A 27,828-nucleotide genomic window follows, 5' to 3' on the forward strand; every position below is an offset into this window, starting at 1 on the left:
TTACATTTAATTTAAATCAAACCTCTGAATACACTGAATACACTAATTTATCCTCCGAATACACTGCTGTGTTTTGCTTGTTGTGTATGTTTTGCACATGTGTATGTGTATATGTATGTGTACATGTGTGTATGTATGTATGTATGTATGTATGTCTGTATGTATGCATGCATGCATGCATGCATATGTATGTATGTGTATGTATGTATGTGTGTATGCGTGTGTATGTATATGGATATGTATGTATATATGTGTACATGTATGTGCGTGGGCCACGGGTGGGTGTGTATGTGTAGGTATGTGTATGTATGTATATATGTATATGTATATGTTTGTGTATATGTATGTGTATATGTATGTATGTGTGTATATGTGCATATGTAGATATGTATGTATGTGTGTATGTATATGTGTGCGGGTGTATGTATATATATATATATATATGTATCCATTCCGCTTGCTTGCATGTATGTGTATATATATGTTTATGCTTATTTCTTACTTATGCATACATCTGTTACCCGCTGTTCCTGTTATTATTTATTTTATTTTATCATCTGTGTGTTTAACTTAGTTTATGGCATTGGGATGCTGCTAGTACGACAAAAAATTTCTCCTTGGAGATTAATAAAGTACTTTTCATTTCATTCAGTTTGTTCCTGTGGACAAACTGTTCAATGTTGACGGTGTATGTAACTCCAGATAAATTAAGCGCAGCACAACATTTTCGATGTCCTAAAGTAATGGAACGTTAATAAAATGTTAATACCATATACACTTTTTGCGTTTGGAAAGAGGGAAATCTTTGGTTGTCTAGGGAGTAGACACAGGAATTAAATACGTATTTACAGTATGGTTCATGCACACACACACACACACACACGCACACACACACACACACACACACACACACACACACACACACACACACACACACACACACACACTTGGGGTGGAAAGTAACTAATTAACCAGGTACTGTACATCAGCACATTTTGAGATATTTATTGAATTAAGTATTTAGAGTTTATGTTACTTTGTGTTTCAACTTCCTTTTGCACCATGACACAGGTCTTTTAGACAGTAAAAGCACGAATGTAGACGTTTAAATTCATCATGGCGGATTTATATTTTTGCTGCTTTGACACTTTTTGAATATTGTGTTAAGAGAATTACTCATGATTCTGATGTAAATTATTTATTCAAGTTTATTTAAGTTGTATATTGTATCTTAAGAAGCTGTTTTGGTGAAATTGAATCCTGCGTCTCCGTAATCTGCAGGGTGGAATCAATCAAAAGCCAGAATGAAAAACCAAATGAAAAGGTGCACGGTTTGTAAGAAATACAAATGTATTGATCAGATCACAGACACCAAAACAAAAGCAAATTGTCACGCAATGCAAACACAATGGAATCAGTATCTTCCCACAGGAAAGTGGATCTTAGCTTTGTGATTGGCAGAATCTCGCAGAAAAAAAAACACAAATCACTTCAGGAATAAGTATGAAAATAAGTGTTGCCCATTTAAACCAGCGTCATGTATGTTATTCAAAATCATTTTCACCTCCCTTCTCTCTTTTCTTCAGTGGCGTAGAAGTCATGAAAACCTTTAAATGTTACTCTTTACATTTAGTGAAGCCCGCATGACATAGGTCATTGGTTCCTTGAGGGCATTTGGCTATCACGAGAGAACGAGTGGTTCGAGCTCATAACACACTCTCCCGGCCAGGTCTTCAGGGACATCCTCGACTGAGTTGTCAGCGTCAGCATCTTGGTCTTCCAGGACGCGGCTGGGTGTATCAGTCACTTGGGTATTTTGGCCTCTGAGGGAGAGAAGGAGGGGGACAATTTAAATCAGATGGATGTCTTTCAAGTTGCTTGATCTAAAATAAAAGTGTGGCTCGTAGTAAACAGCATCAGCTATGTTTTTTTTTCGTACCTTTCATCAAGTCCTCCATTTTTCTTCTCTTCCATATCTTGCTTTATTGCTCCTCCGAGCCTGTTACTAAACTGAACCAGGGTACCTGAAAAAAACGTAAAAAAGTTCAAAGTTTTAAACTGAATCAAATACTGGAGGAATCCAGAGCAACTCGGTCTCTGGGCTGTGGATTATAAGTCTTTAGACCTGCAGTATCAGATTTGTTTAGGCCACTTGGGGGCAGCACAACAAGCTGTACACACACCATTGACGCCTTCCAAAGCAAATAGTTACCTCAGCATTCATTTTGTATTCAGGTATTCAGGTGCTGACATTAATCTTCTGCCAATTGACGGTGAACAGGACATATCATCATTCTGCGTTGGTTACATATTGTCTTTTTTTTATACTTGAACCTCTTTGGGAGTCAGTGGAAACGAGACGTAAACCCAACACTGACGCTTTATTACTGCGAGTCGGAGGAGATACAACCGACTCTATGTGCCGAGAGATGAGAGATTCTCTGAGCTGGAGTCGAATGATAATCACGATGAGTTTGCTGCGATGTTCCTATTATAATTTCAATGTTTTACATTTTTAAATCAATATATTACCTGGTGCAGCTGGACAGTAAGATGAAGGGAGCATTGGGGACATTTGTAATATGAAAGTGTGTATTGCTGCCACTTACCAGCACCCCACCGTCTCTTTCTCCAGACTAGGTAACCGATAACTGCCACAACTAGCAGCACCACTAGCCCACCCACAGTCACTCCTAAGGCGACTGAGGATGATGTTGCTGCAGGGGTTAAAATATCAAGAAGAAGAGTTAGCGACGGGGAAAAGTAGCTATAATAAGACAAATAAACTCTCTTGGGCTCTTTGGATCTTACCGACGACAGTTACTTGGAGTGACCTGGAGGGAACCGAGCAGAAGGATCTAGAGGAGATGTTAACAGCGTAGACGCAGGAATACTCTCCTTGGCTTTTGTAATCTATCGCTGGGAATTCAAAGTATGCCAAGTAGAAGATTGTGTGGCCAAACGCTGGCATGGCTTCAGTGGTGTTCAATTTGGACTCTGTCAGATAGAATAAACCTCCAGGATATATGGAATGAATGGAGCAAGTGATGGAGAAGCTGCTGCCTTGGGTGACCGATATTGTCTCGGGGCTGTAGATCACCATAGCATGAGGAGATGTCAGGGAGAGGCTGGGCTTCTCCAGTTTCACTGCAGAGTAGAAGAGTTTTGCACACTTATTTACATCAGAAAACATGTTACAGTCAAACTCCCAACAATCCTGTTAGACTGCACAAAGCAGACAATCACTGACCTGAGATGGAGAGATCTGCAGTATTTCCTTGAGGATAAAAGATGACTTGATTGGGCAATTTCTTTTGATATTCACAGAAGTAAGACCCCGTTTTGTTGAAGTCCACTTTGGGGAAGGTAAAGGTTGCAGCTTCGTTCTCCGTGTATTTTTCCATTTTAAAGGAGTCTTGGCTCCTTTTCAGGACGAATGTCCCACCCAATTGTTCTGTTAGTACAGTGCACGTGATCTCAACTCTAGTCCCCCAGCTGACCGCTGGAGCAGGACTCAACGTGATTTGCGGCTTCTGGAGAGCACCTGTAACAGATAATAAGTTGTAGTTTTGTCACAACAGCCACCGCAGCTTTATCTAATACCTGTTGGGAGGTAATGACTTCACTCACAGATTCAAAATGAGCCAGGTCTCTTACCTAAACAGATAGCGCCAGCATCTTCACCATGCCCGCAGTTATTTGCTCCAAAACCGGGATGCCTACAATGTGTGAGAGCGGCCTCTTCGCCTGTACACTCCACATTATCCAGCCATATCGGACCGGTGCCTCTGCCAAAGTGGGCACTTGCAGGAGCAGAAATTGCATGACCACAACCAAGCTGTCGACATACCACGTCGGCATTGCCCAGTTCCCATTCATCATCACACACAGTTCCCCACTGGCCTTTATAGAGGATCTCCACTCTGCCAGAGCATTGACCCGAGCCGCCGACCAACCGAATCTGAGCTGCAGAAGAAAACAAAGGTGTAAAGTGTACTTAAATTGCAAATTTGTGCGGTAATACACATTCATTCTAACATGCATATTGAATGCATTGTATTTTGAAAGTACTGCATGTCCCACCATCATATCAAAAGCTAATTTCGACACCATAAAGGGGAAAGGAGGTTAATTTACAAAAACATAATGATGTGGCGTATGACTTAATGTACCATCTATGTCTCATTTATAATGCAAAGGACACATTAAAGCAATAGTTTGATATATGATATTATCGTGTTGAATGTTAGTTACAATAAATGTAACTAGAGCTGCCGGCCGGTTAGCTTAGCTTAGCATGAGACTGGAAAAGGAGACCCAGCTAGCCAATATATCAAATTTATAATTCACAAAGGGTAGCTGTTACACGATTTTCTTGCAATTTTCTTTATGCTAAGCTAAGCCAACCACCTGCTACTTATTTAAAATGAGTTTTATCAATCTTCTCACCAAATTAGTGTATTTCCTGAAATGTCAAACGTCTTAAGGCCGTACATATAATCTTTTTCAACTCACACACTGTTTTTACTCGGTATGTGAAAACAAAATACACTTAATAATAATTTCATCTCTGTGTGATCATTTTGAACAGATAATTTAAAAAGCTGTACCTGCACAGAGAGCCCCAGCATCATGGTCGTGCCCACACGTGGCTTCTCTGAAACCTCCGCGTGAGCATTGCTGAAGAGATGTCTCGTTGTCAAAACATGAATTGCTAGCATCGACCACTGATCCAACGCCCTGGCCGAAAAGGGCACTGCCGGGAGCGTTCATCGCCTTCCCACATTCCAGCTTATCACACACCACCTGAGCTTTACTCAAGGTCCAGTCTGTGTCACACACCGTTTGCCACGTGTCGCCATGACGAACCTCCACCCTGCCGGCGCACACGTCTTTACCGTCTACCAAGCGGACCTCCAAACTTCCTGTGAAGTCAAGTTATCTCAAATGGTTATACAGTCTCAGACATTTCAAATGTTAATGTTGTCAAAGAAATGGCAGATAAATAATAATACAAGAACACTGGCGAGGTATAACTTTAACAACATGAATGCATTTAGTTGACATGACAGCAAGTGAACTGTACTAAACTAAACATATTTTCGATTCTTTGGAGGAAGACAGGAAAACATGGTCAAAACTGGACTTTGTTCATGCGGGCAATGGGTGTGAGAGATTGAACGCGTCAACACGGTATGTAGAAACAAGTTTTGCAAAACTAAGTGAAAAAAAAACATACATAAAATAATAAATAGAAGAGAATTGAACAATGTTTTTTCTTACCCGTGCAGACGACACCAGCAATTGAGGTGCTGTTGCAAGTTCTGTCTCTAAATGGAGTTTGACTGCACTGACTCAGTGTTGACTCCATTCCATTGCATCCAATTTGATTGTTCCAGGTCGGTCCCGTGCCGTGGCCATAGTCGGCCGCGGTGGTAATCTTATGAGTATTCCCGCAGTCCATCTGTCTGCACACCACATTTGCATCATTCACATCCCAGGATTCACTACACACGGTGCCCCACTGGCCTTTGTCAAAGAACTCCACTCTTCCAACACAACGATGGGGCCCATCGGACAACTTCATATTACCTTGGAAAGACGATTATATGAATTTAAAGATTAAAGTTATGTCTATGCGTATACTTTTGTTGGACCTAATTGACATTACCTACATATTCGGTTGCGCCACAGTGCAAGTTCATCTCTCCTTTCACAATAAGTGAGGAGAGTTAAAAATTTAAATTCAACGTTGAGCCTCACCTGAACATTTGACAGACGCCTCTCTCGTGTGATCCTGGCCGGTCCTGAAATATTCTACAAGTGTGCACTGTGTGAGAGAGCTCTCTCTACCGCCGCAATTGATCTTATACCATCTGAGATTTCCGCCTTGACCGTATGATCTCGATAAGTCGACGGGATCTCCACAGCTCATCTCTCGGCACACTACTGCGGCTTCGTTCCTTCCCCAGTTAACGCTAGATGCTGATGCCCAATGTCCACCATGGTAGAACTCCACCCTGCCTGAGCACTGGTCAGTCCCATTGATCAGTCTAATGTTAGCTGAAAAAACAAAAGGGGATAGAATCAGCCACTAGTTGAATTAATTGAAATGCATATTCTGATTGATATACTGAAAAAGAATGAACTGTTATAAAACAAAATAGGTATCCAAGGCATTAGGGAAGACAGTTGTATAAAAACACTGTGTGAAATAATGTTACAAGTGCTAATCACAGTAGTAAGATGATACCTGAGCACACCACACCAGCGTCTTCACCATGGCCACAGTTATTTTCTCCGAGGCTGGGATGTCGACAATGAAGAAGGGACGTCTCATTGCCTAAGCAGCCTACGTCATCCAGCCAGATGTCCCCATCGCCTTGACCAAAGAAGGCGCTGGCTTTGGCTGTTTGAGCTGTCCCGCAGTCCATGGCTCTGCACACCACCTGAGCATCTTTGATGTCCCACTCATCATCACACACTGTTCCCCACTGGTTGTCATACATAACCTCCACTCTCCCAGAGCATCGGTCAGTGCCATTGACAAGCCTGAGCGGTGGACTACCTGAGAACAGATCCACTTATGTTACAGGTATTCACAAATTCAATTCAAATGATGAAGTATTACGATTTAACTGGACTTTCAAATGTACTCAGGAAAGACGTTTTTAAGTCAATATGAAGAGATATTGAACTAATCTTGTTTTTAACCACATGTCTTTTGCTATAGTTGAATGTGTCTTCAGCACTGCGTATTGCTATATTTGTTCTTACCTGCACACGAAAGGGAAGCCCCGATACATTTCCCTGTGTATTCTTGAAGTGTGCATTGGGAGATGGAGCTCACATTGCCAGAGCATCTACTTGTCAACCCTCTCAGTGCACTGTCACCAAAATAGAAGATTTCATCGGATTTCTTTGGTAATCCACAACTGAGTTCCTGACACACCACTGTAGCCTCCTCATTGCCCCAGTTGTTACACATTTTGCCCCAGTGGCCGTTATGGTAGACCTCCACTCTGCCAGAGCAGCGGTCAGTTCCATTGACCAATCTGACTGTTTCTGGAAGGCAGAATTAAAAAATGGGAAAAATGGAAAATAATAACATTTCAGCAATGAAATACAAAATGTTCGCACGATTAGATTTGTAGTAAAGACAGCGGACTGTAACCGCTTCTGAATTTGTCATATTGTACCAAAGAACTACAAAAACAAGAACAGCAAAAGATGATGGGGAGGATTTTCTACTTTCGTAGTAGACGTGCATGAAAAACACAATCAATATTCTTCATAAATATCCATGCATGCGTCATCATTGCGCACAAATGCTCATATGGGAAGGCCTCTTGGATTTACACTTCAGTATTCATTACACAGTATACTATTTGTCACCTGAGCATATAACACTGGCATCTTCATTGTGGTCACAGTCATGTTCTCCAAAACCTCGGTGTGGGCAGTCGCCGAGGGACTTCTCGTGACCGGTGCACTCAACGTCGTCCAACCAAACCTGACCGTGACCTCTGCCAAAGTGGGCGTTGTACTTGACCGAGAGGGCACTCCCACAGTTCATCTCTTTACAAACCACAGTTCCTTCCTGCATCCCCCATCTGTCGTCGCAAATCGTTCCCCACTGGCCATCGTGATAGATTTCCAGCCGACCGGAGCACCGACCAGTCCCGTTCATCAGCCGAATTGGTCGAGTGTCTGTCAGGTGGAAAAGAAAAAGTCAACTGGCATGTTTATTTGGAAGCCATCCAAAGCAGCAGCTCTAACTGCGTGAAGTGCAACACAAAATGACTGACTTACTTCCACAGACAACAGTGGCGTCGCCACATCTCTCCTTGCTTTCCTGAAGCGAGCACTGCGAGATGGAGCTCTCATTTCCAAAACAGTTGGAGTTGATGCTCCCGAGTTCAAGTCCCTCTCCAAAATAGGGTATATTAGTCTGAGTGATAGGAGGGCTGCAGTTGATCTCTCGGCATGCCACTTCAGCATCTTTCCTGCTCCAGTTGTTGTTGCACACTTTCTTCCAGTTGTTATCTTTGTAGACTTCCACTCGGCCGTTGCACCGGTTGCTTCCGTTGACCACCCTCAAAGAGTCTTCGAAAGGGGTGGATAGAAATTTAAATAACTGTCCAACGTTTACAAAATCTGCTCTGCTAAAATTCACGAAAGAGTGCAAACTATTTTACGGTATGAAAACTTTTCTCCTATTTCCTGGATTGGAAATATGGTAAGTTTTTGCTCCCAAGCCACTGCATGCTAATTATGGAGCCTGGAGTCTCTTTGCTTCGCAGCTAATGTTAGCATAAAGACTGAACCACGTTGCTGGAACTAAAGAGCTCGATAAGGGCCTTTAAAGCTTTGTATTGTACAGTAGCGTGAATTAAAATAGATGTTATGCTTAACAGTTTTAATACAACACTGTTGAATGGCACACATTAATCTCTATATTGTAAAAAATAAATTCAGATTCAGAATATTGTCAAAGAGACACCACCAATTTGTTTATATCAAGTTTAGTCAATTTTTCACCAGGAAGTGGATTATTATGTAGGATAGCATCATTTTTAGAGTTTGACTCATACCTGGGAATGTCCCTCAACATTATGATAGCGAAGCGAGCGCTCATGCTGCTTTGTGTGGTTTCCCTGTCATCTCCACCTCCCGCCCTTTGCACTTTACATTTGCAGCAGCCGGTCATGTGCTGACCTTGATGCGCTTCTGCTGCGACAACATTACCAACACAGAGAGCAATCATCTCAAAGTAAACAGCAAATTGGGACCTGACAATTCAATCGCTGGGGTTTTTGATGCAACGACCAGTTAGAAAAGAGAAATGCTGTGTGAGCGGTTTTTCTCAACAGTTATTATTTCCCATTTTCAATTGACAGTTCCTCATTTCTGGGCTTTGACTGAATTGAGGAAGGGGCTTGTAAACCAAGGTTTTGTGATGCTTGATTAAATGTGCTAACTGTGATTTCAGGTAAATACTCAATTCATAATTCATATTGAAACTCTTTCCTGAGAAAGCAAACAAGGATATATGTTTTACAAGATGTCCAACTGTTACCTAATAGTTTAATTATCCTAATTGGATATTTAAATAAAACACTAAGGGGGCAAGTAAAGCAAAAGATAAGTAAAGGAACTTAGTCTTACCTGAACAGATAACCCCAGCATCTTCACCGTGGCCACAGTTACTGTCCCCCATCTCTCTGTGAGGGCACTTCAGGATAGACGACTCGTGACCAGTACACTGCACATCATCCAACCAGATCATGCCCTCTCCCTCTCCGAAAAAGGCGGCTTTTTTGGCCTCGAGAACCGTGCCGCAGTTTAGCTCTCGACAAATCACCTCGGCGTTCATGATGCTCCAGTGATCATCACAAACCGTTCCCCATCCGTCTCTGTGGTAGACCTCCACTCTACCAGAGCAACGCGAAGGCCCGACCAGCTTAATTTTGCTACATTCTAGAAATGAAAAAAAAAAGAAGTACACTAGCTGAAGGCTGTGTCGTCATATTCTCAATAAGGGAAAGTCCCCTTTGATTAAATTGTGGTTTAAAAATCTAAATATCTATTAAATGTATGTGTTTTCAGGGATGAAATGTAAATATAACTTACTGACCTGTAAGCAGTGGTAGACTCAATAGACCTAAAGCAGAAAGAAAACAATAATAATAATAATAATAATAATAATAATAATAATAATAATAATAATAATAATGCATTTAATTCATGTAGCACTTTTCCTACTCAAAGACACTTTACAAAACATTTTTAACATCATCATTTAGGCTTTACAATACAAACAAAAAACAATATGAACACAGAGCACACAATCACACATTAAAAGCAGTTCTGAGAAGGTGAAAAGAGCTGAAAAGGCTCCACAGAGAGATTTATCATTTTAAAATAATAGTGTTCACTAAATGTTGTAACACTGAAGTGTCAATGCTTTGATTAGCGTAACAGGATAAGCTCCCGAAAGTGTATCATGAAGTTAAAAAAAGACACACAGCGTAACTGTTCAACATCACGTTTGTCAAATTGATCCAATAAAGGACATTTGAAAAATGTCTCTCATGTTTTTTTGTGAGCATGCAGCCTCACTGTTAACTGTACTTATGTGATTTGATTAGAGAAAGTCAAAAGGAAGAAAAAAAAAGAAAGACTCACCTATTGACAAATAATAAACAACATGTAGTTTTTCAGCAGTATTGAAGTTCATATTGCGTCTTCAACGTGGATCAAATGCTGTCGAGGTAAGAAGAAAAGGAGAAGTTATTGTTAAAGAGGGTGTCCCTTTATGGTCTTATTTGTCTTCTGCGGAATAAGAGAAGCTGGTTGATTTTAAGAAGCATTTCAATTTTTTTTCTTCCAAAATCAGCATTGGTGAGCAGCCCCCTTACCTTTTAAAGTTAAGTTTGAGCAGCTATTTCAATGACAATTCAAAATAAAAAAGCTGATCATGTCTGAAACATCAGATAAGACCACCATGTGCGTCCCAGTAATTGTTATGAATAAAAGGGGCCGCCTGGACCTGGACCGCAAACTGGAAGCATGTTGACATTTTCATCAATCATTAAAGACTGGTGGGGACATTTGTGGAGGAGATATTGGATTTTTGTTTTTTACACAATATCTACATTACTGTTTTTTTTTGTGTGTGTTTTTTTAAAAAGCCAATATATTCAGCAGGATAATACATGTAAAATGATGCTGGGAAGTAGTGGTGAACGATTGTAACGCGGATGTGTGCACACAAGAAATGATCAGCTGCAGGAAAATAAAAGTGAATCAAAAAGAGAATTGTTTCACACAAATAACAAGCGGTGAACACTGACCCCGATGACAAACCTGGCCCCTCCCATCGCTTACAGCAGTCATGTTGAATTTGTAAAAAAACCCACCATTTCCCCGCCTTTTAAAGAAGAACTATGAACTTGCTTGAATAAACACCTCTTTATTGTGAATAATTATTTAATTATTTTACAAAATCTTTATAATCTAAAATTATTTGAATGCAGTTTTGCACTTTTCATTTGAAAATATGAATGAAAAGTGTATTCCACATTCAATTCCATGACTAATATAAGCTGCTGCTTTGCAGTGGCATTCATATTTCAATTGAAATCATTGATTAAATTTTGCATTTGCATGCAAAATGACACACACATTAATTAAATGTGCCGTATATCATGCATTAACTTTTATATCAATCCAACTTTATTTCAGACTCAAGGTCCAGATAGTACAAAAAAAAATAAAAAGAAACATACAAAAACACAATTAAAATATCAACTTTTGCCATTTTCTACTCAATTATTTCCACAATTTGACACAATACATCGATTGTGCTGCAAAACAATCCAGGTGTTTATTATCAATCCATGCCTTTTATGTATCCAAAACCTCCTCTGTTCGGTTAAATGCACCAAACTTTGAGCTTCGAATGGAAATATCATATTAAAAAAAAAGGATTTGTCCTACCTTACAAAATGGGTTGATGTTGTTTTTCTGCTCACCTGAATAACAAATCATAAATATGGTCTGAGTCAATAAAACTTAATTCCCTGAGGTTTGTGCTTTCACAAGCGCTTGGCGAGACTGAACCAGGTCTTGTACCGCGTCCTATCGTCAACATGACTCGTTGGAACTGGGAATGGTGGACACTTCCCCTTGAAACTGTGAGCCTCAGTCATTTTTGTGTTTGATAGACCTCAACATCCTGAAGTGCTGGGAGAAACAAGAATATCACCGCTGCACCTTTGGAGCCACATCTGATGTTGCCAGAAGAACCCAAACCATTCTCCGAGTGCCGCAGAAGAAAATATGGAACAGCCAGACCCAAAATTAGTAATATCAAGAAACGTGTTCATATTTCAGTAGAAATGAATAACACAATTTCACCCTTTAACTAATGCAGCTGTTTTCTACTTGCTTGTGTTAGGGTTATACTTTGGCATTATTTATTGGTGATGTGTACTGCACTATGTTGTCTATATGAATTCTGCTTTTAAGATATTTTTAACATCTGGTGCGAAGCAGTGGCAACTTTCAGGCTAACTCTGTCATTTATTTATATTTTTTAATTGATCCGTCAGCTCTGTCCCTGTCAAGCTAATACAATGAAATAAATGACATCCACAGCCGGTAAAATGCTTCTATTGTTATCGGTTGCCCGTGGTTATTCCTATCTGTTTTGTTCCTTTGTGTTAATGAATGCAGTATTTTTTGTTGTTGTATGTGGTTTAAATCTCAGTTAGTTTTCCTGACATTTTGTTCTGACTGTCCAATTACATGAGGTTGTACAAAATATTGCATGACACACTTTTGGGTTGCTTTGTTCAGCCATCAGTTTGCACACATCATTTTTGCCTCCAGTTGTTTTTTTTTTAATGACCACACCTCAAACACCGTCTTGATGCTTCAATTTTGTCACTTTATTTGAAGTGCACGCTCACTTACATCCTAACAACTCCCTTGTTTTCCACACGCTGTATGTGCAATACACAATCAAGTATTTGTGTTATCCTCTAAAGGGGAAGAGAAGCGTTCTCATAGAAATGTGACGCGAGCTGTTGTGTTCGTTTTGAGTTGTGTTATTGTCAGCCAAACAGACATTTTTTACAACAAACATTTCACTTTCAACCCTGACATTAAAGACGATTCTGTTCTACCCCGGAGTCCCTCTTCACCCCCAACCTACTTGTCTCATCATTACTGTATAATAATCAGAATGTCAGCACTGATGATAGTGAGGTCTGGACAGCAGGTTAAGCACATATTGATGTCTGGGTAAATCATTACAGACACAAAGATTTGCATCATTCTCTAAATGGAAATGACCTTACAGCTCATCCGGGAAAAGGAGCCGATGTAAGCGGCCTGACTGACAGATCAGGTCACGAGCAGGAACAAGTTCAAAGGCAAGTTAAAGAGGTACAGATCTTTTAATGAGAACATCTCAGTTCAGTTTCTTCTGAGTCAATTACAACAGCGCAAAGGAAAAACAGATGAAGTTTATAGTTGCTACATGAACGATTTTCGTCTTCTGGCCTTGAAAAGCAAAGAAATATTTTAAAAAAAAAAGTGGGTTACATAGCGCTGTTGCTCTATTCAGAGAGACACAGGTGGTGAGCGTTTGTATAGTCACCAGGAAGACACAGTGGATTTTATCTCCTGATGTGATTAGGGTTGCTCAACCTCTTTCCTCATGAGCTATCACCATTAGTTCGACCCTGCTTGAGTCAATTTTTCCTCATCCAATCACAATCACTGCACATAATCCAGTTTATTCGGACTGTATACGACACTACAGAAATAACTCAAATATGTGTTGAGCACATTTTGCTTCCAGTCGCCAATTTAGGATTTCTGCCTCACATAATGTAACCTCCTCACCACCTTTACAAACAGGATTAGGATCGACAAACAGGCCTTCTACTTTTGTGTGTAGCGCTAGTGTGCTTTGTTGTCGTATGACATGACCATATGAAGAATGCAGAGGCAAATTTACTTGTGTTGCTGAGTATAACTGTCATAACGCTGCTACTAACAGAACAATGTTACAATAAAGCACGACAGTCACAGAGAGAGAGGTGAAACATACCGTACATTACATTTGGTACATTTAGTCAGTCTGAAGGACTTTTTTTTTGAGCATTTCAGCACATTATTTCACAACACAAGGACACAACTCAGCCCAATGTTGTTAGTACATTCATGCCCCCTCTATTATTCGAAGTAAAAATCACATCTTTTTACATGATGGCACGACATTTCGGGAAGCATGGCCAGTGAAGGTGCACCTGTTTGTGTGTGTGTCCTTCATGTGTAAACATAAAGGAATTATGTTTACTCACCCACCCATGATAATTTAATAAGGACGAGAGACATGCTTGGTGTTGGTGTTCGGGACCGAGGACATGGAATACAGATTGGAGGACGGGACTGCGGGCTGGCCATGATGCATCAACCCATGTTCAGTTTATGGAGCACACAGAGGGCAGCGTGCTCACATTTCAGCGTCTCTTCACTCGGCCATTTGGAAATATGTACCGAGAAGGAGGAGACAGATGGGGAAGCAGAGTTGAGGTTGTGCAGAGCTTTGCAACTTGATTATCTCTGAGCAATCAGATATAATTTCTTATCTCCTGGCTTCGGAGTAATCATCTGGGAAGGACACTCCTATGGCTCATGTGACCGTCTTTGTAACCATGCTTTGTCTACAACGGCCTGGATTAGAGGATACAGCTGGCGCTGTTTTTCATGCCGTCAGCAAATCCCATGAAAAGACCAAAACCAACAATTATTTGATTCATCTTCCTTTATTATATTCAACCTGGACACTGGAGTATATTTTCCCACAAACACTGTCCTGCTGCTGTAAATACATATTAGAGCATCACATGTGTATTATTCCACAGCTTAAAATAGACCCAAGAAATGCTCTATTTACTTGTTTGAGTAACATTTGTTAAAAGCTACAGTGCCCTGCTGTGTTAAGGGACTATTTTACCTTTTAAAACATGAAAATATTCATTTAAAAACCTATTTATAAAGACATAAACCTTCAGAAAGAACATGTGGGCTAAGGGCTGAGGGCCACAGACAGGCAAGGGAAGTCAGAACGTACTAAGAGACTAACACATTGTTGGTTTTGATCTTTTTATTGAATGTATATAGTTTGTACGATATATAAAACATATAACTGCCACCATGTCCTTTAATTAAAGTATTTTGGCAGTGGAATGATACAAGTATAAGGTTTGTTTTGATGACAGTGGCTACATATTTAACATGAAGGCTTGCAATGCTATGAGGTATCATGTCCATCCCTCATATTTTAGGATTCATAGCATTTGGTGTCATCTGCACTGTGGGAAACCTGCAGTGTCACGGTCACCTCTGGGAAAGCACCATCACTCTCTCACACACACACTCACGCATACACACACACACACACACACACACACACACCCACACACACACAAACACAAACAGTTATTTCAGGTTGCTTCTACTTAACACAGCCTTCATTAACAGCTATTGATTGAAACAGACGCATACACACTCACTCACACACATAAGGCATATACACAAACAATATAGGTCATAGGTGTGTATTCAGGTGACTTGTGAGTTGGTTTTTAGTTCTTTTCCCATTCACTGTGTTGTATATTGACCTAAAGCCGCTGGTCTATCGATGCAAAAGATGCAACATCTAATTTGCACAGAATCTATGCTACGGTCGGTGTTTGCTGTCACAGTGTATTAAACATGAAAAGGAAACACAAATGCATCCATCGTGAAGTGAATCCCCTTCTTCTGTGATTAAGTCTATGTTGAGAATCAGACTTCTTGGAGACTAAAGTGAGTGTTTAAAGAGTCAGGAGAGGTCACACAGGGTGAAATCCGTGGCGTCGGATGTTTGGCAACACGCTGGCAGGAGGAACACGTGAGAAGAGTTGATGCAACACAGGAAGCGATGTAGTTTTCATCTTCATATTTTAAGGTTCCCGGGACATTGTGTACCAGCAATTTTTTCGTGGCTATGACTCAGAATCCTATTGGGGGGGGAAAAGGGGTAGAAAGATTGAACAATCGTCATCTACATTCATATATTATCCACATGTTATACTGCGAGACATTTCTGCTAAACATGTAACATGTCCACACTGAATGTATGGGAGGGAGGATAACATAAAAACCCAAAGCGATTATGGAAATGGTCCCTGTCATTTTCCATTCTTTAGTCCAAATCCACGACGCTGTGTATTGTATTCATTTCCAGATTATCTAAGGACAGAGATTAACTTTTTCCATTGGTTGATGTGGGAACTACGATTATCTAAGAGGATCTTTTAGGAGGCACGGCAGATAAATCTTGATATTTGTAGAACAAATTGAGGATAAAATAAGGGAACTGTCTCGATGTATGGGATTTGATGTTTCCAAACTGACTTCTCTTTTTCCGACCAAGAAAAAGAGCTGATGTGCAAGAAATACAAATAAGTTTCCAGCAACTTCCAGAAGTTACAGCTGCTGATCCAGCACTGTGGTGAAACGTTGCAGTGTTTAGTGTTTGAGGAAGTTAGACCTGACAGCAAATTTTGTTGTTTTTACGATTTATACCACAGAGGCAACCACGTGGTGTAGTGTCTTTAAATGCAAACGCTCCCTTACTTTCACCGAGGGTTGGGAACCGAGCCCAAGGAACTCAGACACAGCATTGTCCTCCTTCGACTGGAAAAAGTCTTCATAGTCCTGATGGGGGAGAACATGTGAATGTTACATAATCCCTATGTTTGAAAGATGGTTGTAAACATCCCTGTCAAATAGTTCCTCCTCTTCTGCTTTGAATATATTTCAGTTGCCATGACATTACACAGTAGTGTTGGATTACATTGGCCAGTGAGAGTGATGACAGGCCGAGCAGATAATCTGCCCCACCCATGAAACTGGATTACACCAGGATTACAGAGTGGTGTGCAAGATTAGTGGAGGACATAAACTGGCAAGCACTGCCGGATCGAACTCATTCAGACCACTTAGACTGATGTGACCTGTTGTGCATAGCCAGTTTGAGCATTAACAATCATTTGAATACATTCTAACCCTGTTTTCCTGAGTTTACAGTTCTGTTAACGTTTGCTATATGATAAATATATGTAAAACAAATTCCAAAAAAATCAAAATGTTATAATTTTCTGGATGACTCATTTGAATTTTGTGACAGAAATGTATCCAATCAAATGTGATTTTGGACGACTAAAGGTACCTTCTGTAGATTTTCACCACTATGGTGAGTGTACCTCAATGTTTTAATTAAGCAGATTCGCAGACAGTCTGTATCTGACATCCCAGCCGTATGTGCATCATGTGAATCAGTAAACATGTCACATGGTCGGCCTATCCGTAACGATCAGGTGTGTAAAATTACTGGAACCCAAAACGCGTTCCAAATGGTTGCTTGCTCATTCAATTAGAAACAAAACGGCCATCGTACCCCACAGTAGTGATCCTCGTTGAATATCTGCGGAGGCACTGGGTTGCCCTTCTCCGGCTGCTTGTCTCTGGGGATGTTGCGGTACATCCAGAGCCTCTGCTCCTCCAGCATGGTGATGTCTACTTCCTGGAAGCTGATCCGATTGGACTCCAAGAAACCCACAACTGCCTGCTGGTGCTTTTTTACCTGGAATGGGTCGAAAATGGATACAAGAAAAAATAAAGAGTGTGGAGTTAAGGACGGTCGGTTTGGGGAGAGGTGGTGAAACACCATCAAAAGGCAAACTATTGTACAACCATATGCATAATCTCATATTGCCATGATACAGCTGGTCACAGTGTATGTGTACGGCCTTTCACTGTCTCTTTATATTGCTCTCGGACAAGCAGTTCACTGCTAAACACTAATATACAAACGGCAAGAGCCCATCGAACCAGGAACATACATGTGGAGTGCACTGTATGTATTCACTGCATAGAGGCTCCTTTGGTAATGGGAACATTAAGAAGGATTATCGATTAGTGGAAGAGATTAAGTTTAAAGTCGAGAAGCTGACATCCTTTTCTTATACAGAATCACATGCCATGACATCAAACCAGGACTGGATTTCAGAGAGATAAACAAACATAATCATCTATAAAGAAATATATTGTTTTGTGTCGACATATTTAAACTATTATTGCCTCTGTGTGTACCTTGTGTACTTCAACAAGCACATTATTAAGTGTCCGCTTAAGAGGGAACCCCCTCCTGAAGACTATGCAATGAACTTTGGGATTCTAAGGGATGGATAACAACACAGATCCCCATGCTATCATCCCTGTACTGAGTGGAACCGCAGGACAGTGTTTGTAAATGCTGAGTGAAAAAAAAGATAACAGAGATAAATGTAGATGACAGAAAAGTCCTGGTCTACATGTCTTGTAGTTATATGATGAGGATGATGATGATTGGACTTTACTCAATTGGTTTGGACACAAATAGAAGACTGACACATTTTATCAAATTTTACCAGCCTTTTTTTTTTTACCAAACTGATCTTTTTCATTCACATTTAGCTTTTTTTTTCCTTCTAAAAATCCAATTCATCCAATTTTGTGAAGAGCACCAAAATCATTTCACATTCATTGTAATCAATAACTACAAGTTAATGTTTCCCACTTGCAACGTCCATTTTCTTATTCTTTTACTCGGTTTTGTCAACATTTTTATTATCTCATGCGCTCTACCACGAAGATTAAAATTCAATCCAGTATGTTTGCTTGAGCATTCATTAACATGACAAAAGGGCTGATTATTCCAAACATTTTGGGGAGGACACGGTGTGGACAACTATAAACAAGGCCTTGTATTTTGTGGCTAAATGATCACGTCTTACCAAATACCCTGGAAACATGTTTCTAGGAATTGTGTCTTTGATGCATATGCTGGAAATGGTAATTATTTAATGATATGTGCTTGTGTTTGACTGCATGCACATCATGTCTGTCACAAATTTGAGTGACGCTAAGGTCCACAATGGAGCTATTGTTTTACCTTAAAGACAGCCAGAGATTGTTCTGGGCTGTCTATTACACACACACACACACACACACACACGCACACGCACACGCACACACACACACACACACACACAAGATAATCTGTTGTGTCTTCTTTCTAATGGGGGGTTTCCTTTGTGTGGCCATAAAACCGCTTCATCTGGACTCTCGCTAGAGTAAATTCATTGCATGTTTACTGACTTTAAAGAGAAAAATGTGTGAGTTTCGTCAGGTCAAAGGTTAGGACTCCATATAGAATGACTGGTCTGAGTCAATGCTGTGCAACATACAAATGATACGACCTTCCTCCGAGCTGAAAAGCGGGCAGACTAAATAATGAAAGAGGTCCCCCCTGTGAGGGTGAAAGTGTGTGTCAGGGATGGATGAGTTCAGATTTTGGTATGCTTGTCGGACTTCAGACAAATACACAAATTGCACTCCTCAACATGCAATTACATTACAGTATATGAGTATGCGTGTATTGTTTGAGAGCACTTTGTGAAATGTAGGGATTAAACGGAGGTCAAGACTAATCCATTACAGACAGAGAGGAAAACAAAGGAGAGGATTTTGGATTGGAAAAATATACAGACGTTTCACTCGCCCTGGGCAACAAAGAAAAACAAAAAGAATCAGAAAAAAACATCAACTTGGCACATTATTGGCTATGCTTTCTAGGCAAAACATAATTTATTTGGTCAGTGGCATTTTGAATCAATAAAAACTACATTCATGATAATTACTGGGGCATTAGGAAGACAACAGAACAAAAACCGGATGAGACTGAACCTGATAAATGCCCACCGAGCAGGGTGGGGGATAACCTAATTTACACTTCATTCATTCTGTGGTGATGATTTCCGCCCCACTAATCTTCTGTTGTAGCTGCAAAATGCTCATTTTATGTTGCGTTTTGATTATTACACTTCCCTTCATTCTGCTCATGTATTCCTGCTTGTGTTGCACACGTCTCTTTTTTTTAGGTTTTCATCTCCTGACTTCACTATCATCACTGTCTCCCTGCATCTCTATCTCGCACTCCTACTTCTCTAAACACACATCCATTTCACTTTGAATCAGCTGAGGGATCCAGTCTCACCTTCTCTTTTAATCCAATCACTTGTAACTCAATTCAAAAGCATTCGCAGTAGATTACATTCACATGAGCTCAACACTGGCGCAACTGACCCAAATGGTGGACCTATTCAGGCGTGCTTGGCTGTTCTTCGTGCGTGTGAAAGAGTCTGTGTGTTTTTGAATGTATGTGTCATAGGGTTAAAAATAAGTCCTTTGTAAATGCTTACACATTTTGCCGTGCTCTTCCAGAGATGGAGCATGATAAAATAAATATATTACTCATTTTCCCCATTACCTAGAACATGAAGCATTCACAGGGGAGTGTTGTTTGATGGATTTTGGCCAGTACTTAGTATCAGCTGGGCCTTCTCAACAGCACGCGCCTGTTGTTTCCCAATAGACAGAAAGCAGTAGGGCTGAGACTAACGATTACTTCCATGATTGATTCATCTGTACAGGGTTTTTTTTGATTAGCCCATTAATTGCCAAGTCGATTAATGTTAGAAAAAGCATTTTTTTCACAGCTCAAACTGAAACATTCAACTTTATTGTTTATCAGACCAAAACCAAATCATATTGAAGTTATACAACGATGAATAAAAAAAAAGGATCACATCTGAGAAGCTGGAATTGTCTGTTCATCAACTACTCAAATGATCGATTCCACACAGAGCTACGGCATTTTAATTAAGTGTACTGATATAAATCTATTTAATGTGTTTCCAGTAAGCATTTCGGCACGTTACTGCTGCTCAGTTGTAGGAACGCCACCATGGAATCACTCTGGAATTGAACAAGTGGAAAGTAACATCTCACAACACAAATAAGAGTGAAGGTTACTCCAACAGAAGGACAGAGGGTTTGTTCCAGACTGCATCTCATCTCGTGGTGATGTCATCAAAGAAAAATGCCAATGTGATCATTATGGATGCCACACAACATAAATATATGTTGTGTATTGTTTTGTTTTTTTTGGTCATAGTTAATATAGGTCAAGTTATTGTTTGCTCAGCAAACACATACTTTGTTCTACCTCGAGGTTTTAGAACATGGTGTTATTTATTAGGCGTCTATACAATGAGGCTTAATACAATTTTAAATTTCAATTGAAAATGCGTCCCACAAAAATACAACAGGCTGAATTGACGTATGCATTACACAAAATAAATATAGGCTTGCAATTAAAATAGTGCGTTTCAGTGAACAATCTGAATGATGCTGATTACTTTACCTGAGTGTGAACAAGTCACACACAGGCACTCACAGTACAGCTTCGGCTGCATATGAGCAATAAACATATCGGCCAGCAGAGACATTTCCACAGGCCTTTTTTAATATACCTGCAAAAACTTAAAAACACATTTGTAAACACTCACCGCAATCGAGCCGGTTGAGGAGGCGATGTAAACCTTGATGACCATTTTAATCCCAAATACTACCAGCCGAAAAACAAATGAGTGAGTAGCAACGAGGAGCTTCTATTGCCAAAAACCATAAATAAATGAAGTTCAACTACCGAGTGTGTTTTAGAAGAGAGTAGCCACGCGTCTCCAGTATTTAAACTGAGCCATGACAGTAAAACAGCAAGCGGTGGCGCTCAACGACTCTCACTGCACAGATGGAACGCAGACAGCAAATAAAACACTCTACTTCCGGTCATAGTTTTCAAAATAAAATGAAAAGGCTCATGGGGACAACAACAACATTATTGGACACTATATTGTACAGCTCATGGACCAAATCTGCGGTCTAACGAGCATTGTTCAAAGTATACAAATTGTGCCCGAAACGAGCACAATGAAATATTATTCAACCATGTTTCTTTCTGAAGCAAAATGTTTTCTTACTTCTGTTTGACTGCGGTTAAAATGTGGCAACTTGACGCCACAGTCAATCAAATTGGGTGAATTTAACTATACTGTCAGTTTCACAGTCCTATCTTACGATACATATTGCTGCCAATAAAACAACTGACACAATTTGTATATGCAAAGATAATTTGTCTTTAATACACCAGCACAATTACAATGTTGCACAGCAAGAAGAAATATTAACAGCAGCTGTGAATACGTTTTATGACATACATTGTGCATGGGCACACAAACACACAATTAAAACATGCATTTCACAACAAGAGTATCAAATCACGTTATATTAGTTACCAGACAAGAGTGTTTCATGACACAAACGCCAAGCAATTAATTGGTAGATGTTGTATTGCAACCTTTTCCCTAATTACCACAATGTAAACATAAACAGAAAGCTACTTATAAATCACAGTCTGCACTACAGCGCCCCCCCTGGCGTTAAAGCGGTACTGCATGGAGTGCTGTGGTTGCCATGGTACGGCGTCGGCTGTAGGACTGGAGCAGACCTCGTAAGCGTGCCGTGGACCCAAAAACAAAACATCGTATTTTAACGCTTCTGACAGTTAGTACTGGCTACTCATTCTTGGTATTTTACCGTGGATAATAACAGGTTTTAAAAAGATAGTCGTAACTGTTTTCATAAGAAGGCGAACGCCTACGCCTTATTTTATCTAACGGTAGCTAAGTTAGCTTAACTTCATGCTAGTAGTTTAGCCGCTATGTCGCGAACATTAGTCGACCGAGCTAATTGTGACAACACCTAAACGTAGGTTAGTTGAACCAGACAAACTCAAGAGAACGTAACTTAACAGCTGAACGCGCACAATGGACAGACTGGTGCCAGCAGACGCCCAGCAGTAACGTTAAAGCACATCCCACCTGTTGACGGTAGCTAGTTTTCGTTTGCTATGCTAGCATAATAAGCTCTATAACCACTCATGGACTATCTTTACTGATGCCAGTGCGCTAAAACGCACGTACTCTTCTCTTTTTATTCATGTCTATTTGATAATGTTGCATACGAATATTAATGGAGTCCAAGGAGATGTGTGATTGGCCCAAATTGACTCATTCTAGATTTTAAGTGGCAGGCACGACAATGCAACTGTCAACAGCAGACGGCCTACTTTAATCCAATCTGTCCGGGTCACGTAGAAGGGGGAGCTCATGGTATCGCTCAGTGAGTATTTGATAACACGCTTACGTTTGTATATTTGTTTTCAGTCGAGAGCTTGTGACCCGACTGCAATATATTTTCTCGTTTATCTCGTTATCAGGAGACATAAGCGCGAGAAAGCAGAAGATGTGAATGGTGATGTCAACAGAGATGATGGGGATGATGTAGCCTGTGGTGAGTGTACGGATACTCTGACGTTGTGTGTGTGTGTGTGTGTGTGTGTGTGTGTGTGTGTGTGTGTGTGTGTGTGTGTGTGTGTGTGTGTGTGTACTTTTGTTATCCTTCAAACCATTTGACAAAAATGCCATTGGAATTGTGACATTGTCTCTACTGTATGTCTATTGGTGTATTTTATTTATTTTTTCTAATGCTTAGAGTTCAGGAAAAAAAACATCCTATGAGAGACATTTATTCAAGTAAAATACAAGTCTGTAGTCTGTTTATCTAAAAAAGCAATCAACTGGAATATAAAAAAATAGGTCTACTATCAGGTGAAGGGCCTTTCTGTCCTGCTTCACCGACAATTATGCTTATTTCTATTCATGGTGCTGCTGCCCTGTGTCATGTTGTTGCTATAGATACCTGCCCATCAAGTGAGTCAGGGCTGATTAAAAAGCCAAATGACTGGACGACCTTTACTTGCCATTTACACGCATGTTGTACTTAACTGTACCTGCTATTGGTCTTGGATTCTATATTTATTCACTACTGAAGGCCATTTGATCTCTTTCAACACTTTGAAGGTGATGGAGTTTTTTTTACTTTGGTTAATGTTTGAAACAGGGTGAATATGTTGAAATGTTTGACATAGGATTTGCGTAATGTAGAAAACCCCCCAAAATACTTCATCTTTGGCAAGCAAAATAAGAGACCAACAGTATAATAGATTCAAATACAGTTACTCACAACATTTGATATGTGTACAACATATGTATTGAGTGTATGAGTAATAATATCAGATGAGAACACCTGAACACAATTTTTTTTCTCTTTGTTTCTGTGTTCTTTGACCATGTATCTCTTATCTCTTATCTTATTGCAGTTAGAAAATATATTCTCTCTGTTTAATAAGTCACCAGGGCAGATGGGGGCAGGCTACTAATTTCTATGGAGCAGCAGTGGTGTGGAGTAGTGATATCATACATCATTCAGCCTCATGGAAAATTCCATCTCATGTGTATTGTCGCTTAGTGACCAAGACACACAATACAGAAAACCTTAGAGAAACCAGATGGCCCAGAGAATTTTAACCTGTGTGGCATAGTACAAATGTTGAGATCAGTTTACCTGGGGACTTTAAACGTGTGTTTTAACATCAAGTAAGTCTTTGTTCTTGTTAAATCGTATCTCAGAAACAAATTCTAATGTAATTCAAAGTTTGATAAGTTTCTTTCTGACTTTTTGTCTTCTTATATGACACAGTGTTTCTTCTTAAAGTACCAACATGGAATCTGAAAACACAACTGATCCATATGAAGACAACCGGCATGTTGATCAAAGTCGGCAGTCACTCCGAAGTACAAAGAACGATTCCCAAGCATCGTCCTTCCAAAAACACGAAAAGGCCTTCCAGGACAAAATCCAGACCGAGGGTGAAAAAGACGTCTGTGTTGAGAGTAGATCAAAAACCAGAACCTGGCGTTCAGATCCAGATCGGGACCAGGTATCAGATGGAGAGGGACGGAGAAGTAGTGGGTCGTTGTACTCGGAGGATTATGAGAATGAGTCTCATTCAGACCGCTCAATCTCACCATACTCCCGGTCCCGGACTCCGTCCCTTACCCGGGTGCGGGCAAAGAGGATTTCCAACAGCCCCTTATACAAGACAGGTAAATAAAGATAAGGAATTAATCAAGTATGGAAAGAAGATTGAATGAAACTTAACCCTGACCGGTTACATAGTATCTCCTGTCCAGGTGATGGCAGTGTAAGGCAGCTATTGTACATGATGGTTTTTTGCAGGACAAAAACCCTCTTATGAGCAGATTATCTCACAAATTACACAACACATTGTTCCCTAATGAAGTTTTATAGTTCTTACCAACACACACATAGTTTGATTTAGATTTTTGTTCTAAGCCTCAACCGTTTATATATTCACTAGTGCATGTGTCTCATGTGTCTCAATACTGGCCTGTAAAAGTATTTATTGTCATTACCTTTAAATAACTTCAACATCTTGTGGTTTTCTCTACCGTGCAGGAGGCGCGGGCCGGCGGGGTGTGTCACGTCCACAGCGTCCAGGTGGCCAGCCCCTGAGCCAGCAGCATCGCAGGGGAGTGCGTTCACAAAGCAAGGAGTCCACGCCCCCTAAAGACCTGGACCTGGTGACCAAGAGGATGCTTTCAGCCCGCCTGCTAAAGATCAATGAATTGCGTAACTCACTTGCTGAGCTGCAACAGCGCACTGATGAGCTGCAGAAGGAAAATCGAGTTCTCAGACAGGTAGGTCAAGTTTGGGTTAGATGGATTAGGCCTAAGAATGGAAGAACATCTTAATTAAACATCAGATTTCAGTGGCCAATGACACAACAACATACAGACATCTTTGCATGGAAACCAATCACATAATCTTTTAGATTTTAAAATTCTTCTTCTCCATTATCCTGAACTGCTGTGGCATCCGAAAAATGTAATATTTTCTTTTGCATGCAATGCAGCTTCAGGTGCGTCAAGAGAAAGCCCTGCATCGCTATGATGATACGGAAAGCGAGATATCTCAGCTGCTGTCGCGCCACAATAATGAGACCCACGTTCTGCGTGAGCGACTCAGGCGTACTCAGGAGCGGGAGCGGGCAGCCGAGCGCCGGATGAAGGACGGCGAGGAGCATCTGCAAAGGAGCCAGGTGGCTATCGCAAGGCTGAAGAAGCTGGTCGACCAGCGAGATTTAGGACTCCGAGATGAGCTGAGTCGCAGACTGGATGAAGAGAAGACACGGGCCCACGAGGCCGAACACAAGATTAAGGTTAATTTATTGAGAGTTTAATATATTAATAGATAAAGCGGAGCGTTGAAAATATTTCAATTTTCTAGAATGTGTTGCTATTGCTGTAGCTATTCACATTTGAGACCCTCTAAATTGGATTTTTGAATTCCATGGAAATTGCCTAAATATATCGGATGTTATTTTTTCTATGTCTGTAAATACCTTATGTATTTCATATCATTTATTTTATTGTTCTTTTATTTATTACATTACATCATTTGGTTTATGGTTTACAAGGTTATACTATAGCTCGATAAACAATCATTTGTAGACATGAAATAAAACGCAAATCACTCACGCCAAACTTTGTATCTTTGGACTTTTCAGCTCAAGATTTGTTTTGTTCCTTTTTATCATGCAGTCGCTGCAAAGCTTATTTGTTTTTCTGTGTGTGTTTGAAGGAGCTGGAGCGCAGCATGGAGCTGAGCACCAGCAGTTACCAGAGGCAGCTGGCTGTGGAGAGGAAGAAGACAATTAATGCCCAGGAAGAGATCCGGACTCTGCAGGAGGAGCTGGAACGACTGACCAATAAACTCAAGGTTCATGTATAGAAAAATATCCCTCCGAAAACCAACTGAAACAAACTATCTTCCTTTATGATTGTGTATAAAAAAAAAAGCATTGTCTAAAATGTTCACTTTGATGTATAATTTTCTTATCAGGAAAAGGAGAGAGAACTAGATGCTAAGAACATTTATGCGAATCGCATGATGAAACCTGCACAGAGAAAAGATGTCGACAGTGGCGCGAAGCGGAAAGGTAAAGCCTGAGTATTGGTTTAGGGGGACAGAATCTTGGAAAAAAGTGCTGAAAATGGACGCTATGAATCTCTGTACCAAAGAAACATGGTTTGAAATGGGCTTTTCTTCCCCCCCCACACACATAGTCCACAGCAGAAGCAGCACCAAGGCCGTTCAGACCAAAGACCGAGCGTCTAGTCTGGATTTCCCGACACCTCCCCCTGCCATCTCTGATGCCAATGAATGCACTGAACAAGCACCTGATGAATACCTATCACTCAAGGTAGGGTCCGTTCCCTTCACTTCACCCAATGGCCGCACGACTTCCCCTTTCGCTGTTAATTGTCTGTCGTACCCCTCTTATGTCTCTCCTTATTAATTTACATCCGCAGGAGTTTGACAGAGTGGACAGACGAGCAGAGACGGAAGACCGGCATCAAAAGTTGGAACAGCCGAAGATAAAAGACAGAGGAAAAGAAGGGGAGAAGGAGATGGTGAAGAACAAGGATAAGCGGAAACTTAGCCGGGAGCTCAATGTGCTTGAGGAGATACCAATAGATGGTAAGATAATTTAATGGTGTGTGTGTGTGTGTATAACAAGTACCAGAAAGCATTGATGCAGGAATGGATTTGTTTCATGTCCACAGATTGCGAGAAGAAAAAAGAGCAAGACGACAGTAAGAGGACGACAGAAAGTTCCCTGTTAAACCAGGAGGAAGAGAACAACAGGAAGCGTAGCCATGTCCAGGAAGAGGTGGAGAGGTGGAACCATGGGGTTCTGGCCAATCAGCAAGCAGCAGAGGAAGCGCGTCGCAAAAAAGAACAGCTGCTGGCAAAGATGCGTGAAATAGACCGTCAGGAACACGGAGGCCAGGACCCCGTGTTTGAGCCCAGTCCTTCTGAGTTCATCAAGGCGCCCAGTAACCAGCCCTCTCCTCGTCTTCCCGAGCAGAGGAACCAAAACTCTCCAATTTTTAACCTCACAGAATCAGAGTCGTCTGCTAGTCCGCGCGCCGGCGCCGGAAGTGGCGAGAGCGGAAGGAGACGATCAGGCATGCAGGGCGGTGGCGCGACAGCAGGCTTTGGGAAGAAAGGACCACGATCCCAAATCTCCAGGGACGACTTGGCATTCGGAAGCTACGCGCCTTCTTTTGGAGTTTCGGCCTCTCGCAGTTCCTCCGGCTTTCCTCCGCCTCCGCCCAAAGAGGACAGGGAGTCCGCATTAGAGGCAATAGGTATTTTTAGTCTGAGGGGGGTGGAGACGGGTAAAGAGAAGGAGACGGAAAGAGGAGCAGGGAAGGAGAGGAAGTCCAGCCTCATGCAGCAGCTATTTGGTGCAATAGCAACACCTGCGGTTGACGGTGTGAGCACCTCCAATACCATGGAGGTCCTCAACAGTCCTCCAACTACCAATGG

The 27,828-nt window shown here is 40.9% G+C and overlaps 3 protein-coding genes across 8 annotated transcripts in view; 1 reads left to right on the forward strand and 2 right to left on the reverse strand.

Moving 5' to 3' along the window:
* Positions 1–1,288: 1,288 nt before the first annotated feature.
* Positions 1,289–10,268, reverse strand: LOC137785942 (scavenger receptor cysteine-rich type 1 protein M130-like). The gene is made up of 16 exons (XM_068577516.1): positions 10,189–10,268; positions 9,638–9,664; positions 9,169–9,480; positions 7,813–8,106; positions 7,396–7,710; positions 6,778–7,065; positions 6,254–6,568; positions 5,764–6,063; positions 5,284–5,592; positions 4,611–4,925; positions 3,658–3,966; positions 3,251–3,544; positions 2,812–3,147; positions 2,610–2,717; positions 1,940–2,024; positions 1,289–1,823 (listed from the first exon to the last, which is right to left on the reverse strand). Exons 1-16 carry the CDS (start codon positions 10,238–10,240, stop codon positions 1,682–1,684), a joined length of 3,801 nt encoding a protein of 1,266 aa, XP_068433617.1. The 5' UTR covers positions 10,241–10,268; the 3' UTR covers positions 1,289–1,681.
* Positions 10,269–14,309: 4,041 nt separating this feature from the next.
* Positions 14,310–21,241, reverse strand: sh3bgrl2 (SH3 domain binding glutamate-rich protein like 2). The gene is made up of 4 exons (XM_068577134.1): positions 21,018–21,241; positions 17,024–17,209; positions 16,201–16,281; positions 14,310–15,581 (listed from the first exon to the last, which is right to left on the reverse strand). The coding sequence occupies exons 1-4, from the start codon at positions 21,060–21,062 to the stop codon at positions 15,567–15,569; spliced, it is 327 nt and encodes a 108-aa protein (XP_068433235.1). The 5' UTR covers positions 21,063–21,241; the 3' UTR covers positions 14,310–15,566.
* A 750-nt stretch (positions 21,242–21,991) lies between these two features.
* Positions 21,992–27,828, forward strand: part of lca5 (lebercilin LCA5) — an 8,132-nt gene continuing 2,295 nt past the window's right edge. For 2 of the 6 annotated variants that reach the window (XR_011077527.1, XM_068577082.1), the window contains exons 1-10: positions 21,993–22,689; positions 22,787–22,860; positions 24,109–24,515; positions 24,889–25,130; positions 25,346–25,651; positions 26,074–26,211; positions 26,335–26,431; positions 26,559–26,695; positions 26,805–26,973; positions 27,060–27,828. The exon at positions 27,060–27,828 is cut by the window's right edge. Coding sequence is in view for 5 of the 6 variants with exons in the window: in XM_068577082.1 (XP_068433183.1) it covers positions 24,131–24,515; positions 24,889–25,130; positions 25,346–25,651; positions 26,074–26,211; positions 26,335–26,431; positions 26,559–26,695; positions 26,805–26,973; positions 27,060–27,828 (2,243 nt within the window). In the remaining variant the exon portion in view is untranslated. Of the gene's footprint in view, positions 22,690–22,786; positions 22,861–24,108; positions 24,516–24,888; positions 25,131–25,345; positions 25,652–26,073; positions 26,212–26,334; positions 26,432–26,558; positions 26,696–26,804; positions 26,974–27,059 lie in introns of all 6 variants that reach the window. The other 4 variants (XM_068577085.1, XM_068577083.1, XM_068577086.1 and 1 more) reach the window with 4 other exon arrangements.

This window comes from Clinocottus analis, unplaced genomic scaffold, assembly GCF_023055335.1.
Source record: "Clinocottus analis isolate CAN_PGR_092001 unplaced genomic scaffold, fCliAna1.0.p SCAF_15, whole genome shotgun sequence".
Classification (NCBI taxonomy): domain Eukaryota; kingdom Metazoa; phylum Chordata; class Actinopteri; order Perciformes; family Cottidae; genus Clinocottus; species Clinocottus analis.

What these genes read in the sequence shown, in the direction of transcription:
- LOC137785942 (XM_068577516.1), bottom strand. Translation starts at nt 10,240, where the DNA reads ATGAACTTCAATACTGCTGAAAAACTACATGTTGTTTATTATTTGTCA. An exon ending in CGCTGGTGTGGTGTGCTCAG is followed by an intron (nt 6,064 to 6,253) that starts GTATCATCTTAC and finishes TTGTTTTTTCAG; the next exon opens with CTAACATTAGACTGATCAAT. An exon ending in ACTCCAAGTAACTGTCGTCG is followed by an intron (nt 2,718 to 2,811) that starts GTAAGATCCAAA and finishes TAACCCCTGCAG; the next exon opens with CAACATCATCCTCAGTCGCC.
- sh3bgrl2 (XM_068577134.1), bottom strand. Translation starts at nt 21,062, where the DNA reads ATGGTCATCAAGGTTTACATCGCCTCCTCAACCGGCTCGATTGCG. An exon ending in CCTCAACCGGCTCGATTGCG is followed by an intron (nt 17,210 to 21,017) that starts GTGAGTGTTTAC and finishes GACCCATTCCAG; the next exon opens with GTAAAAAAGCACCAGCAGGC. An exon ending in ACGAGGATCACTACTGTGGG is followed by an intron (nt 16,282 to 17,023) that starts GTACGATGGCCG and finishes CTCCCCCATCAG; the next exon opens with GACTATGAAGACTTTTTCCA.